General features: G+C 45.3%; 1 protein-coding gene across 8 annotated transcripts in view; it reads left to right on the top strand.

The window, feature by feature from the left end:
- The window catches only part of fmnl1a (formin-like 1a), a 354,814-nt gene extending 342,702 nt beyond the window's left edge, over nucleotides 1–12,112 (top strand). For 7 of the 8 annotated variants that reach the window (XM_038778444.1, XM_038778448.1, XM_038778447.1 and 4 more), the window contains one exon: nucleotides 7,703–12,112. In XM_038778444.1, coding sequence (XP_038634372.1) covers nucleotides 7,703–7,806 — 104 coding nt within the window. In that variant the 3' untranslated portion in view covers nucleotides 7,807–12,112. Of the gene's footprint in view, nucleotides 1–1,404; nucleotides 1,547–7,702 lie in introns of all 8 variants that reach the window. The other variant, XR_005458128.1, reaches the window with a different exon arrangement.
- The last annotated feature ends 1,764 nt before the right edge of the window (nucleotides 12,113–13,876 follow it).

The following is a 13,876-nucleotide window of genomic DNA, read 5'->3' as shown; positions in this document are numbered from 1 at the left end:
TTCCAATGGTCCCACCAAGGTGCTCCACGTGTAAACACAGTTCACCGTTTCAGCACACACCTCAGGATACAACGCGGTGGCCTCCAATGACTAAGATGGCTAGGGGTTCCTTGGACCCATTCAAGGATATGGTCGTATCTCCGGATGTGAGGGGGGAGGGATGTTATAACCCTCATGGAGGTCACTGCACCAGGACTATGAGATGCCCCGTGTCCTCCACTGAATATGACCTTCACCGGTAACGAGGTGACAGGGCTTTCCCTTAACAGGGGATTAAATCACTCCTATAAAAACCCTGACCTGGATGCAGGTCGAGGAGGGAGACCCTTCAGGGAGTGGAGTTTACTGTATATCGTAAATAAAACCAAGGGCTGGATTCTCCGATTGTGAGCCAATGCCCAGAGGAAGTGTCTAGTCTTACGTTGAAAAAGTCAGCGGCACCCCTGCACCGATGCTCCGCCCAGTGGGGGGCTAGCAGCCACACCTTGTAAAACCCCTGTACGAAATGGCCGGAGAATTGCTGAATCCAAGGCCGCACATGCGCACGATGACGACCTGCAGCAGTCACGCCGCACAACATGGCGGCGGCTACGCACGGACCCAGCCTGCCAGATAGTGCCTCCCTGTAACCCTCCTCCCCACCACAAGTCCCCCCAGCCCCCACCGAAGCCCCCCGGCCAGCGGAACAGCTCCCTCCCCCATCCCCAACTGTGGCGGCGCTGGACACAGTCCGCAGTCGAGGTTGACGACAACTCAGAGCACACGTGACCCACTCCGTCGGGAAATCGGACCATCGGGGGAGGGCCCTCAGGTGACATTCTGAGGCCTTCCCGACGGCGTGTGGCATACTCACCGATGATGCAGTTTTGGAGGGGGCGGAGCATCTGAATACAGGTGCCGCCCCCAATTTTCGCATCGAGAGGGATTATCCGCCCAATCACCGAATACGATTTCGGAGAATCCCGCCCCTAATCTTAGTTTTCTGTCTGCTTGGTCAATGCTGCTGCCTTAGCGGATTCTACGGTATCAAAATTTGTTTGATGTTGATCCGGTGAAGTACCTGTCACTATTGTACCACAGTAGGAGTACTATAGAAATCCAAGTTGTTGTTTTAACCTGGTGTCACACAACCAAACAGCAGAGCCACTAAATTACAACTGGCAACTAATTGCAGAGTTCGACTGTGAAATATTACAATCTAATCGCCAAAATCACTCTTCATTAGTGATAGGGGGCATGAAAGTGTCCCATCTGACATTGATTGAGGTCTTGTGCTTATTTTGATTTGAACCTAATCTCGGGCTATGTCTCTCAGTATCTTTGTGGAGTTCTTTATTTTCAGTGATGAGTGCTGGCTCTCTCTGAGTTTCTGCTTCTGAGTGCTGTGTTTCCGCTGCCTGATAGCTGCTCTCCCTGAAGCGGGCTGCTGCCTAGTGCCGGGGCTGCTGCTGTCGTCTGGCTTTGCTTCCTGCCTCTGTGTGCTGCTTATCTGCTCTGTGCTCTTCTCTCTCCGCTGTATGCCACCTAGCAGGCATGACAATGCAAGGTAAGCCTCCAGGTCTGTGACATTATTTTATTTGCCACTTCAAAAAGGGAACTGAAATCTAATACTGAGTTGAAGGACCACTCAATCAGTAAGGAATGTTAGTTTTGGAGCAAAGAGCAGTCAGCGTTGGGGTTGGGGTTGGACATGGGTTGCATCATGTGATTCTGTTTGCGAGCGGTCATGTGCGTGGGTATGGAGTAACATGACGGAGGGGTGAAGGTTCACACCCGGGAAATCGGTCACGTTTGGGGGTGTAGGGTCGGCCAGGTTACTTGTGTACCAACCTGTTATATGTCGATAGTTATTTGTGTGATGATCTTTTTCTGCCTCTGAGAATGAAACATTGTTGGATGCAGATTTTCACAGCAATGCAGATTATACAGCAAGTCTTCTAATCTGTGTTTTTATTATAAACAATGGGAACTTGTTGCAAATACAACGTTAACTGGTTTCTGTGAATGTAAAAGGGCATTGAATCTAGAAATAGTTAGGGGTCAAATTTAATCAGTTGTTGTTCATATTTACATGTCAAAGACCCATAGAAACGTAGAATTCCTACAGTGCAAAAGGAGGCAATTCGGCTAAATTTCCCCTTGGTGTCCAACGGTTAGGTGGGGTTATGGGATTACAGGGATAGGGCAGGGGAGTGAGCCTAGGTAGGGTGTTTTTTCAGAGGGTCGGTGTAGACTCGATGGGCTGAATGGCCTCCTTCTGCACTATAGGGATTCTGTGGTTCTATTTTTTAAATATTTTTATTTCAAAAGAATTTTTCATTATTACAAGATAGGTAAATGTAAAGAAGCCATAGTACCAGATGGCCATAGTATGCTTTCCCTTTTCACCACACCTCAGGTAAGAGGCAAGGTTGAGAATGCGGGACTTCACGAATAACCTGAATTACAAAATAAATCCACAATAACTACTTAATACACACAAATACAGTGCATGAATACCCATTCCAACCATTTTCAACCCTATTAACGTTACTCTTTATATCCACAACCAAAGAAAACCCCAACTGCCAACTAATAGCACCCCAGCTACAACAGTTGACGGTGACTAACTCTTTGAAAAAGGAAATGAATAGTGCTATCTCGAATAAAATCCTTCCACCGAACCTCCAATGATGTATTTGACCTTCTCAAGGTAAAGGAATGTCGAGACACTGGGTAGAGTTGGGAGAATTTGATCCCAGAAAAACTTGCTTCCGGGCTATCAGCGAGGCAAAGGCAAGGACATCCACCTTCACCCCTGTCTGCAGCACCGGCGAGTCCAAAACCCCAAAAATGGCCCCCAGCAGACAGTCCGATACCAAGAATCCCTGACATGGTGTGAAAGAAGGAGACCTAAAAGCCAGCAAGTTTAGGACACGACCAGAACCACGTCCTTGAAAACACTGTTTGTACCTATCTTCCACTCCTGAGAAAAAAACACTCGGCCTAATCTTGAGTCAGATGTGCCCTGTGCACCACCTTGAACTGAATCAAGCTGAGCCTAACACAAGAGGAGGTTGAGTTGACCCTGTGAAGGGCCTCACTCCACACACTCCCATCAAAAAGAGACTAGCTCAGCCTCCCCCGTCCTCCTCAACCTCCTCCAATGGAGTTTTTTCCACAGCCAAAATCAGACCATAGATTTCAAAATCGTTCCCTCACCCACTTCGGCCAGAGATAATTTGATTAAAAAGGGAGGGCGAAGGTGCCAAAGGAAATGACGAGATCTCCTGACACAGGAAATTTTGCAGCTGGAGATACCTAAACAAATTAGATCTCGGGTGTTGGGATTTATCCAACAGCTCCTCACATCCAACAAACCTATCCTCTACAAACATATCCCCAGCCCCTCCCTCCCCCAGGATCAAAACTTCGAGTTCAACTCCGCCAGCACAAAGCGGTGATTCCCACAAATAGGGGTCGACAGCAATGTGGAACCCAATTAAAATGCTGCCTAAACTACCGCCAAAACCTCAATATGATCGCCACCACTGGGCTTGAGTTAAATTTTGCAGGAGAAAATAGGAGAGAGGCAGTTACCAAGGTCCTCAAACTAGAACCCCTACAAGAGCCCGCCTCCATCTGCCCCCATATGGAATTTGGATCCTCATACCACCCCAGTAACTTTTCAATATTGGCCAAGTTAGGTATGGCTAAACTGCCTGACTGTGTCTCTCTCTCTCTCTCTGTGGAAATGCCCTATGAACCCTCAGGGTCTTCCCAGCCCAAATGAAAGAAGTTATCAATCTATTGAATCTAGCAAAGATGGTGTGCGGAGAAAAATAGAGACACTGGAAAATAAATAAAATCCTCGGAAGGACATTGATGTCCCCTGTACCCTTCTGTACCCTGCCCACCAAGGACAGTGGGAAGGCCATAGAACCCCTACAGTGCAGAAGGAGGCCTTTTGTCCCACTGAACCCGAACCTGCACCAACCCAGCTTAAGAACACCCAATTGAGGCCTGCTCCCCCTCCCTATCCTCATAAACACGCGCATTGATCATGGCCAATCCACCTAATCTGCACATATTTGGACTGTGGGAGGAAACCGGAGCACCCGGAGGAAACCCGGGCAGACACGGGGAGAACGTGCAAACTCCACACAGTCTCCCAAGGCCAGAATCAAACTCAAGTTCCTGACGCTGTGAACAGCAGTGTTAACTACTGTGCCACCATTCCTGCCCTTGAGAGGCAGCTTCCACCACAAGTGCTTCACATGAAGCCAGGAAGTAACATTGTGCATTGTGTTTTCCATATTGGTGCCTGTTGCCAAGCTACTGCAGGCCCTGGTTATCTCTGTGGCGCATGCCAGCCAACAATGGGTGCTGCCATTTCCGTCTTTTGCCAGCTGATGTCTCCAAGGTGTGATCATATCATGCTCGCAAGCAGCGTTGAAGCAGAACTTTGGGCACCCTACCTGGTTGTCTTGCTTCTGCTACCTTGCCATACAGAACGTTCTTGGGCACACAACCATCTGCGGGCCTGCCTGACCCACCAAAACTGTCTCCGCTTGATTAGTGCCAACGTACTCGGGGGCTCTGCCTTCGCGAGGACCACCTTCATGATCTTTTCCAGTCAGGATATTCACCCAGAATAGACCAGAGGCAGCATTCTGCACAGCCAGTCCCATTTCCATATCTTGTTTCCTGGGCATATCCTTTATTACTTGTGCATGTCCTCATCCGCAGGCTCAGCAATGAACCATGCAATGAGGAAATTGCCCGGTGATTAGAAGTTAGTGGGAGAGGCAGTTCACATGAGATCCTCCTGGACAGATGTGGAGGTTGACACGATGCTCACCAATAAAATAAATGCCATTTGGCAAACGTGGTTTGAGCTCCTGAGCAAAGGCCAAGGGAGAACATTTAGAAGTAGCATAGGAAAATACATTTAGATTCTCTCCATAATTAACCGTCACCAATCAAATGTTTCATTAAACCTGATGCGTAGATGGAGAAAGCAGTGAAGGGTCTAAAATTTCTCCTTGGTTCCATAGAGTCCCAACAGTGCAGAAGGACACCATTCAGCCCATGGAGACTGAACCAGTCCTCTGAAAGAGCACACTACCAACTCCCTGCCCTATCCCTGTAACCCTACTGAACATCTTTGGACAGTTAAGGGGCAATTTTGAATGGCCACTCCACCTAACCTTTGTACTGTGGGAGGAAACCAGAGCACCCGGAGGAAACCCACGCAGACACTGGGAGAACGAGCAAACTCCACACAGACAGTCACCCAAGGCTGGAATAGAACCGGGTCCTGGCGCTGTGAGGCAACAGGGCTAATCACTGGGCAGCCGGGCTGCCCACTTATAGCTAAATCTAAATTTAGTTAAGTTATGCCGAAAGCTCAAATAATATCAATCAATTGTCATTCAGAAGTTTTTTTTTGCTAATTTGCCACTTTTTGCCAATAAATTCAGCTGTTTTGGGGATGTGATTTGCTCTGTGTTTAAGTGAGAGCAGAATCATAGTTGGTGACTGTTGAACCTAGCCAATAAAAATAAATGTTGCCACAATCCCAGAAACCCACAGGCTGCTCTCATCTTTGAGAATTGACTGGTAGTGATTTAACCTGAGGGTTACCACACCTCAGGCAAAGTTGAGAAGGCAAGGCTTTCATGAATAACCTCAGCCCATATGGGGATTGAACCACGCTGTTGCCATTGCTCCACATCATGAACCAGCAATAGCGAACTAAGCTAACTGACTCCCTCCACAGTAGATAGCAGCCCTCTGAGAAGGTAGCGTAAATGTGATCTTTTCAATAGGATTGACTAGGTTCCGTGTCTTAACTGAGAAGGACCTGTTAGCAATGACAAGCCACCAATCTGTCCTCTGTGTTGTCACTCTAATTAAAATGTTTCCTATCTCTGCTATACAGATCACAGCAATCAATGGGCTTTGGTGAGGCTTTTATGACACTTTTTAGTCAATAAGCTATGTGCTATCCCTCTCTTTGAGCTGATTTTCACTGTTTGGCTTTGTTTCAACTGTTATCCTCAATAGTTAATTTCAGTAATTAGATAAGAAAACTATTGCATCAGCCTCTTTCTAAGATTGTTATCATTTTCAGAACAACCTGAAATTCCGAACCTCTGCCTGGTCACGGAAGGAAAATCTTTTTTCTCTGATTTCGTCATTTTTATGTAAATGTAAAAATATTAATGTTGCGACAGACCCAGACGACCATAGGCTGCTCTCCCCTTTAAGAGCCAACTGGTGGTGATTTAACCTGAGGGTCACAACACCTCAGACGAGGGGCAAGGTTGAGAAGGCGGAGTCTTCATGAATAACCTCAGCCGGTACGGGGCTTGAACCCGCGGGTGGCGTCACTCCATGTCATAAATCAGTCGTCCAGCCAACAGAGTTAACATTGACCTATGAGTTGAATGTGATCTGTGAAAGAGAAAAGATTTATGTAGCGCCCTTCCCAACCTCAAAATGTTTCAAAGTGCTTTACAGCTAAAGTACACTTGGAGCAAACTCACTGCTGTAATGTAGAAAAGTTGGCAACCAATTTGTTCACGGCAAACTCCCACAACTGCAACGTCAGAATGACCAGATGTATTTAAGAAAGAAGGATTATGCTGCAAATGATCTTTACTTAGTCTAACATTTATTTACAGAGTGAAACATTACAGGCATAAGCCTCCAATCTCAACCACACCCCCGTTCAGTGAGTGCTTCTTTATAACCAATCAAGTGAAATCCCAGTTAATGTCTCCACTTGTATATGGTTGAACACAATTGATTTATAATTAACAGAATATTCTGTTTTAACAATGTTGGTTGAAGGACAAATATTGGTTAGGTCAACTGGGAATAACTCCCCTTGTCTCCTTCAGAATAGTGCCATGGGATTGTTCATCTAAGAGTGTAGTTGGGCTCTCGATTTAACATCTCATCCACAAGGCAGAGTCTCTGACAGTGCAGCACTCCCTCAGCAGTATGTCAGTGTCAGCATAGAATTTGTATTCAAATTCTGGAAGGGGATTCAATCACGTAGCCTTTGACAAGGCCACGGCGGTATAGTGGCACAGTGGTCAGCACTACTGTTTCACAGTGCCAGGGACACTGGTTCAATTCCGGCCTTGGGTAACTGTGTGGAGTTTGCACTTTCTCCCCGTGTCTGCGTGGGTTTTCTCCGGGTGCTCCGGTTTCCTCCTACAAGTCCCGAAAGATGTGCTGTTAGGTAATTTGGACATTCTGAATTCTCCCACAGACCAAAGAAGTGCAGGTTAGGTGGATTGGCCTTTCTAAATTGCCCCTTAGTGTCCAGGGATGTGTAAGTTAGGTGGGTTGTGAGGTTATGGGGATAGAGCGGGGGAGTGGGTCGAGTTAGGGTGCTCTTTCAGAGGCTCAGTGAATACTCAATGGGCCGAATGGCCTCCTTCTACACTGTATGAATTCTACTGTTCTTCAACTCAGGAAGCGTGCCATCCTTTCAGCTTTGGACAGTGGATCTAATGGATTTTCATTGCAGTCAGCTTTACTATTACATAAATTAGCAATTCAGATTGGTATATTTCTCTGAAAACAAAGTGTTGGCTTTTGAACACTTAGGATAAGGAAGTGATGTCTTCAGAGCCTAATAGCTGCATCTGCTGTTCTCCCATTCTTCTCTATTTTGCCTCACTCCGTGTTCATCTTTCACCCGCAGATCTCCGCAACCAGCCGTACAGGCGAGCAGACGCCATGAGGAAAAGTGTTCGGAAGAGAATGGACGAACAAAATCTTCGTGTTACTGGAGAAGTCTCGTTATAGCCAGTTGTCTGAGCTGTCAGGGGGAGGGGGGGAATCAGATACATAACTGGGTGAACAAACCACCACCAGATGGGACCTTGCAGCCACAGCTCTGCACCATGTAGTAATCCCAGTTTAATAACAGATCTCTTTTGTAAACACAACATGATTGACTTAAATAATTAACCAGTCGACAGTGGTTAGCACTGTTGCATCACAGCGCCAGGATCCCACGTTCAACTCACGGATTAGGTCACTGTCTGGGCGGAGTCTGCACGTTCGCCCCGTGTCTGCGTGGGTTTCCTCCGGGTGCTCCAGTTTCCTCCTACAAGTCCCGAAAGATGTGCTGTTAGGTAATTTGGGCATTCTGAATTCTCCCTCTGTGTACCCGAACAGGCGCCGGAATGTGGCGACTCGGGTCTTTTCACAGTAACTTCATTGCAGTGTTAATGTAAGCCTACTTGTGACAATAAAGATTATTATTGTTATGATTATTATTAAAAGCGGCTCTGGGGGTCCAAGCTGGGGGAGGAAGGGTATAAGATTCCAAACACAGCTCAAGTAATAAAGGCTTGGAATCCTTAAATGTGCGGGAAACTGGAAGGGGAAGATATGACTGTCACTCTTCACCCTTGGTGAAGGGACCCCACACCCACTCCCCCAATAGCACAATGTCCCACTGGGTTTCTCTTGGTTAACGACTGAAGATGCAGAACTGGAAGTGTTTCTTAGCTGGCGTTATTTACGTACCTGCACTGCTTTAGCCACCTCGCTTTGCATATTCTGCGTTTAAAACTACTGGGCAGAAATTTAAAACTGCCTGAAAATTACCAGGAGTATTTTTACTGATACACGGATAATAAAAGGGGACTAAAAACCAAATTCAGGGTACAGGATTAGCTGAACTCTGTGACATTAAAATGAACATCTTTATTCCAAATTACCGTGATCACTCTAATTCGAGGAGTTCACTAACAGGGAAGCAGTTGCCGAAGGGGTGATTAACCCCCAATTATTCAATGACACAGAACTGTATTTGGCTGTGCTAATTATAAATTAGCCTTAAAAATAACTGTAACTATATCACCTTTTTTCAAAGTCATCTCATGCCATGAAAAATGGGAGTATATAGGATTGGAACCCATATATGTTGTTTGGTCTTGTGGGTTGACCATGGGATGCCACCCAGAATTTAAAAGCTTATGCTATGTAGAGTTTGGCTCCAACATGCCAATGAAAATCAGGCTTCCGCGAGCCTGGTACTCACCTGAAAGAGATTCAGCCCTCGCCCATCCCATATGTGGATCAGTGGAACTTGGATCTCATTTCGCATTTAGTTCCAGACTGAAAGTAAAAGGAGATTTTTAAGAAGGGGGCACCAAGGTATCCTCAAAGGTCTTTTTTGACAAAGCCACCACCAAGGCACAGAACTGAGTCACAGTTCTGTTCCTGGTCTGTGCTGAAACCAGAGCCCGATGTAACACTCAATGCAAGTGGAGGGGTTTTAAGTGAGTTAAAATCTTGTCCCCCCCCCCCCTCCCCCGACACCTGATTCCTCCTCCAGCCGGGATCAGAGGCCGAGCAAGAATCCAAAATTGTAAGAGATTTCCACATACTCTGGACTAGGGAGTAAGAAATTCAGGTTATTCCCACTCTTGATTGATATTCCTGCGAAACTAAAGTGGGCTGACACAAAATTGGTATCAAGACCGTCTCAGTATTTTGGAACTAGTAGCTCTGAATTCCATGGCTCCTGTGCAATAATACCCCGGGGACACGACTGTTTGCATTGTCTCCTGGGATGTTCCATTGATCTTTCCCAAAAAAGTTATGGTGGGAAATGAAGAGAACCCTCTCCATATTTTAGGATCTCCTCACTCAAAGCTGGGATGCACCTTCTGGGATACTCATTAAGATACACAGCCCAGTCACTGTCTAATGCATCATTAAAGTCATTCGGTTCCTGATATCCCATGCAAGCACCAACCATTGGATCAACCTGTTTTTGCATCTCATTTTTATTGTACTTTTTAAAAAAAATTTATGTGGGATATATCAGAACTAGAAAGCACATGGAAATCCAAATTGTGGCATTATTCCTTGGAGCAGTAACTCCACTTATTGCAACTATTGCAGATCAGTGTAAATCATTTTCTAGTTGTATATGAGGTTGTAAATCTTTCTTCTAAATTATCATTAAATATTCAATTCCATCTCATTCACATCCACATATCCTTTTTCAGTGGAACTCAAAGGGGATCAGCAAATGGATTAGCAGAATATCTGTGCAATTGCTTTTGCCTTCACACCACCACGCCATGTGAGCTTCAGAGCAAAAGGGGACATATTCCCATCCAGTGTATGTGACACTTAGATGCACCGAGTATACTCAACGCAATGGAAACTGGATCGTGCAGCTAAATTGGTGTCTGCAATTCAAACTGGCTGTTTGGAGCTGGATCAGATGAAAGGGTGTCAGTTTTTGTTCAGTAACATTCCTGTGAAAAGCCTTGGGAGATCCTGTTATGTTAAGAGCGTTCTGCAAATTCAGGCTGGTGTTTTTAAGTGAATCAGGCAAAGAATCAATCTGCACCTCATCCTAAGAGTGTCGCCAAAAAAGAACAAACAATGTGGCAGTGGAGAAATTGCACCTTTAGGGACAAACTGTTTGTAATTGATGCATATCCAGCCTGCTCTATTAAGCCCCTGCAGATCCATAGCCAATAGTTGTATCATAGATTCAACAACAAAGCTGGGAAGAAGTATGCATCAATTCTGACATGTTTCCAGTGGTGTTGAGCTAAGTTGGTGTCTGTGGCCCTTCTTTTGTTAATGCGCATGCATGCAACATGTCATCTGTTACCTACCCATCTGGTTTGAGAACTGGCCTGTACATGATTTTGCAAACACAAGGTGAAGGTGTGGCTGAGGGAGGATCTGGTCTAAGAAAACTCAGCTGAGGTTAATGGGGAGAGGGAAGTCGGCTTGATGGAATGGACAGAAGGAAGAGGCTCGGGTGGAGTCGGTGACCCAGTAAAATTATTTGGTTGACATAGGCTTGGTGGTGTGTGGTAAAGTATTTGTATAGAACATGCCACTCTTGGCATGGAACCTCTCGACGTGAGAAGTACAGGTCACAGAATCGACCCCATGGTTGTCCTATCTCTGCCAGGCATTTCCTCTAACGAGGATCTGAGTAAGGAGCAGAGTTTCACCAAATTACCTCTCCAACTTGAGGAGAAAATCCATGCAGATCAAAGAGAACGCCACATGTCACACATTTGAGAGTTGGAGGGTAGGAGCTTGAGGGCAGGGGGGGACCTTGGCTGAGTGGGCTGTAGCTGAGTTGCACAGAAGGTGTTATACAATAAACGTATAAATGTTGATGATTATATTGACATTGGATGGTCACCCTGCTGAAAATGCCTGTTATCGAGTAAAGGAAGAACAGTCATGTCATTGCTAAAATGAACTGTCATGAATCTTGTTATCCACCTAGAGGCCTGCAGTGTTTTAGTTCAGGGTACAGATCAGTTTAACTTGGTGGTGTGGCTTCTCAGCAGGATCCATTTTTCTTTGTGACAAGACTTGAATTAAAGGGTGTGGCTTATATGTAAGGCAAATCCTGTCTGCAAGCCGACGTGGTATTTTATAACTCACTTTGTAAATATTTTGTGTTATAGGAAGTCAATGACAGTATGCTGAAGCAGAAAGGTGTCTCTGCCATTTAGTCCACGTGACCTGGTACAAACGCAAAATACTGTTGATGCTGGAAATGTGAAACAGAAGCAGAAAATGTCAGAAATACCCAGCGGTCAGGCAGCGTCTGTAGCGAGGAACCGACGTTTCAGGTCCATCTGTGACCTTGAAAACGAAACAGCGGCAAGGCCGCAGAACTTAAACGCCAACTCGGTTTCTCGCTCCACAGGTGCTGCCTGACTTGCTGAGCATTTCCAGCATTTTCTGCCTCTATTCCACGAGGTGGTTAGCTTATCCTGACAGTTCTGAGCAGGCACCGCTTTGCTGGCCATCAGTTCCATTGCCATGAGTGTCCGACATAACTAGCTCGTGCCTACGATGGTCTCAGCCATGTCTGAGACGAGACCTTCTACGCTACTTATTTTTTTGTTGTTGCGTTTTTTCATATTCAGAGAATTCCCCCGCCCTGCTCGAATTCAATTCGAGACCTAAAATGTAAACTTAAATGAGCAGAAGTGTGTACAAATGGATTGTAAAAGAAATGCATACATATATTTCAGAGATTATAAAAGAACATGAATGGATAATTTTTTATGCACTAATAATAAATGTCTGTATTTCAAAGAAAGTTTTGCTCTGCGGTTGATGGGATTATTTAATATCACAGGAAGAGTTTACTTGTTATTAATTACTTTTTTAAAACTACCCTCACATTTTGAATAAATATAAAAGATTTATTTTTCATTTGTCTTGTTGAAAGCACTGGATCATAAATAACTTTTCGCTTCAGGCCCTGAAAATCATATAAATGAATGTCTTTCTTAAACGATTTTGGTTTTTGCAATGTTAACATAGAATGGCACAGAAACAGGTGGTCCATATTGGTGTTTATCCTCCACTTGAGCCTTCTCCAACTCTATTTAATTTCAACTATTACCATAATGCTCGATTTTTATTCCTGTGTTTATCTACCTTTTCCTTCAATTGAGTCTATGGCTCAGCTGCTCCTAGATCCTCATTTAACCACCGTCTGGGTAAAGAAGAATTTCCTATTGGATTTATTAGTCACCATCTTATATAATGGTCCTTAATTTTAAGCTGCCCTCCAAGTGGGTACACCTCCTCTACACTTTTGTAATCTGAAAGACCCTTGCCGGGGTTCTCCGGTCGCTGACGCCGAAATCACGTTTGGCCATCAGCCAGAGAATCAACGTTCGTGCCGACCAGCCAAGTTCAGCAATCTGAGGATCTACTCTTAACCTCAACTCTCTATTTGTGTTTTGTTGTTTGCTGCCCATTATAGAACCATATGGTGTAGTTAAGTCTGTGCCAAGCCTCTGAAAGAACACCCCACCTAGGCCCACTCCCCTGCCATATCCCCATGACCTTGCCTAACCTGCATGTACATCTTTAGACACTAAGGGGTAATTTAGCATTGCCAATCCACCTAACCTGCACATCTTTAGATACTAAGGGGTAATTTAGTATTGCCAATCCACCTAACTTGCACTCCTTTGGACTATGGGATGAAACCCACGCAGACACTGGGAGAAAGTGCCAACTCCACACAGTCACCCAAGGCCAGAATTGAACTCAGGTCCCTGGTGCTGTGAGGTAAAAGTGCAAACCACTGTGGCACCCTATTGACTTCACATGCTCTGGCCATAGTCATCACTCCATCATGGGGTACCTTAAGTTTCAATAGAAAATGTAGTTACTGATTATGTATCAAATTATCATATAGCCATTCCAGCTTCTTTGATGAGAACTGCAAATGATTGCAAAGAACATAAGAACTAGGAGCAGGAGTAGGCCATCTGGCCCCTCGAGCCTGCTCCACCATTCAATGACATCATGGCTGATCTTTTGTGGACTCAGCTCCACTTACCGGCCCGAACACCATAACTCTTAATCCCTTTATTCTTCAAAGAACTATCTATCTTTATCTTAAAAACATTTAATGAAGGAGCCTCAACTGCTTCACTGAGCAAGGAATTCCATAGATTCACAACCCTTTGGGTTAAGATGATCCTCCTAAACTCAGTCCTAAATCTCCTTCCCCTTATTTTGAGGCTATGCCCTGTCATTCTGCTTTCACCCGCCAGTGGAAGCAACCTGCTTGCATCTATCCTATCTATTCCCTTCATAATTTTATATGTTTCTATAAGATCCCCCTCATCCTTCTAAATTCCAACGGGTACAGTCCCAGTCTACTCAACCTCTCCTCATAATCCAACCCCTTTAGCTCTGGGATTAACCTAGTGAATCTCCTGTGCACACCCTCCAGCGCCAGTACGTCCTTTCTGAGGTGAGGAGACCAAAACTGAACACAATACTCCAGATGTGGCCTCACTAACACCTTATACAATTGCAGCATAACCGCCCTAGTCTT

The sequence above is a fragment of the Scyliorhinus canicula genome, chromosome 19, assembly GCF_902713615.1.
Source record: "Scyliorhinus canicula chromosome 19, sScyCan1.1, whole genome shotgun sequence".
Taxonomy (NCBI): Eukaryota; Metazoa; Chordata; class Chondrichthyes; order Carcharhiniformes; family Scyliorhinidae; genus Scyliorhinus; species Scyliorhinus canicula.
The sequence above is the reverse complement of the archived record's forward strand: the minus strand, read 5'-3'. Positions and strand labels throughout refer to the sequence as shown.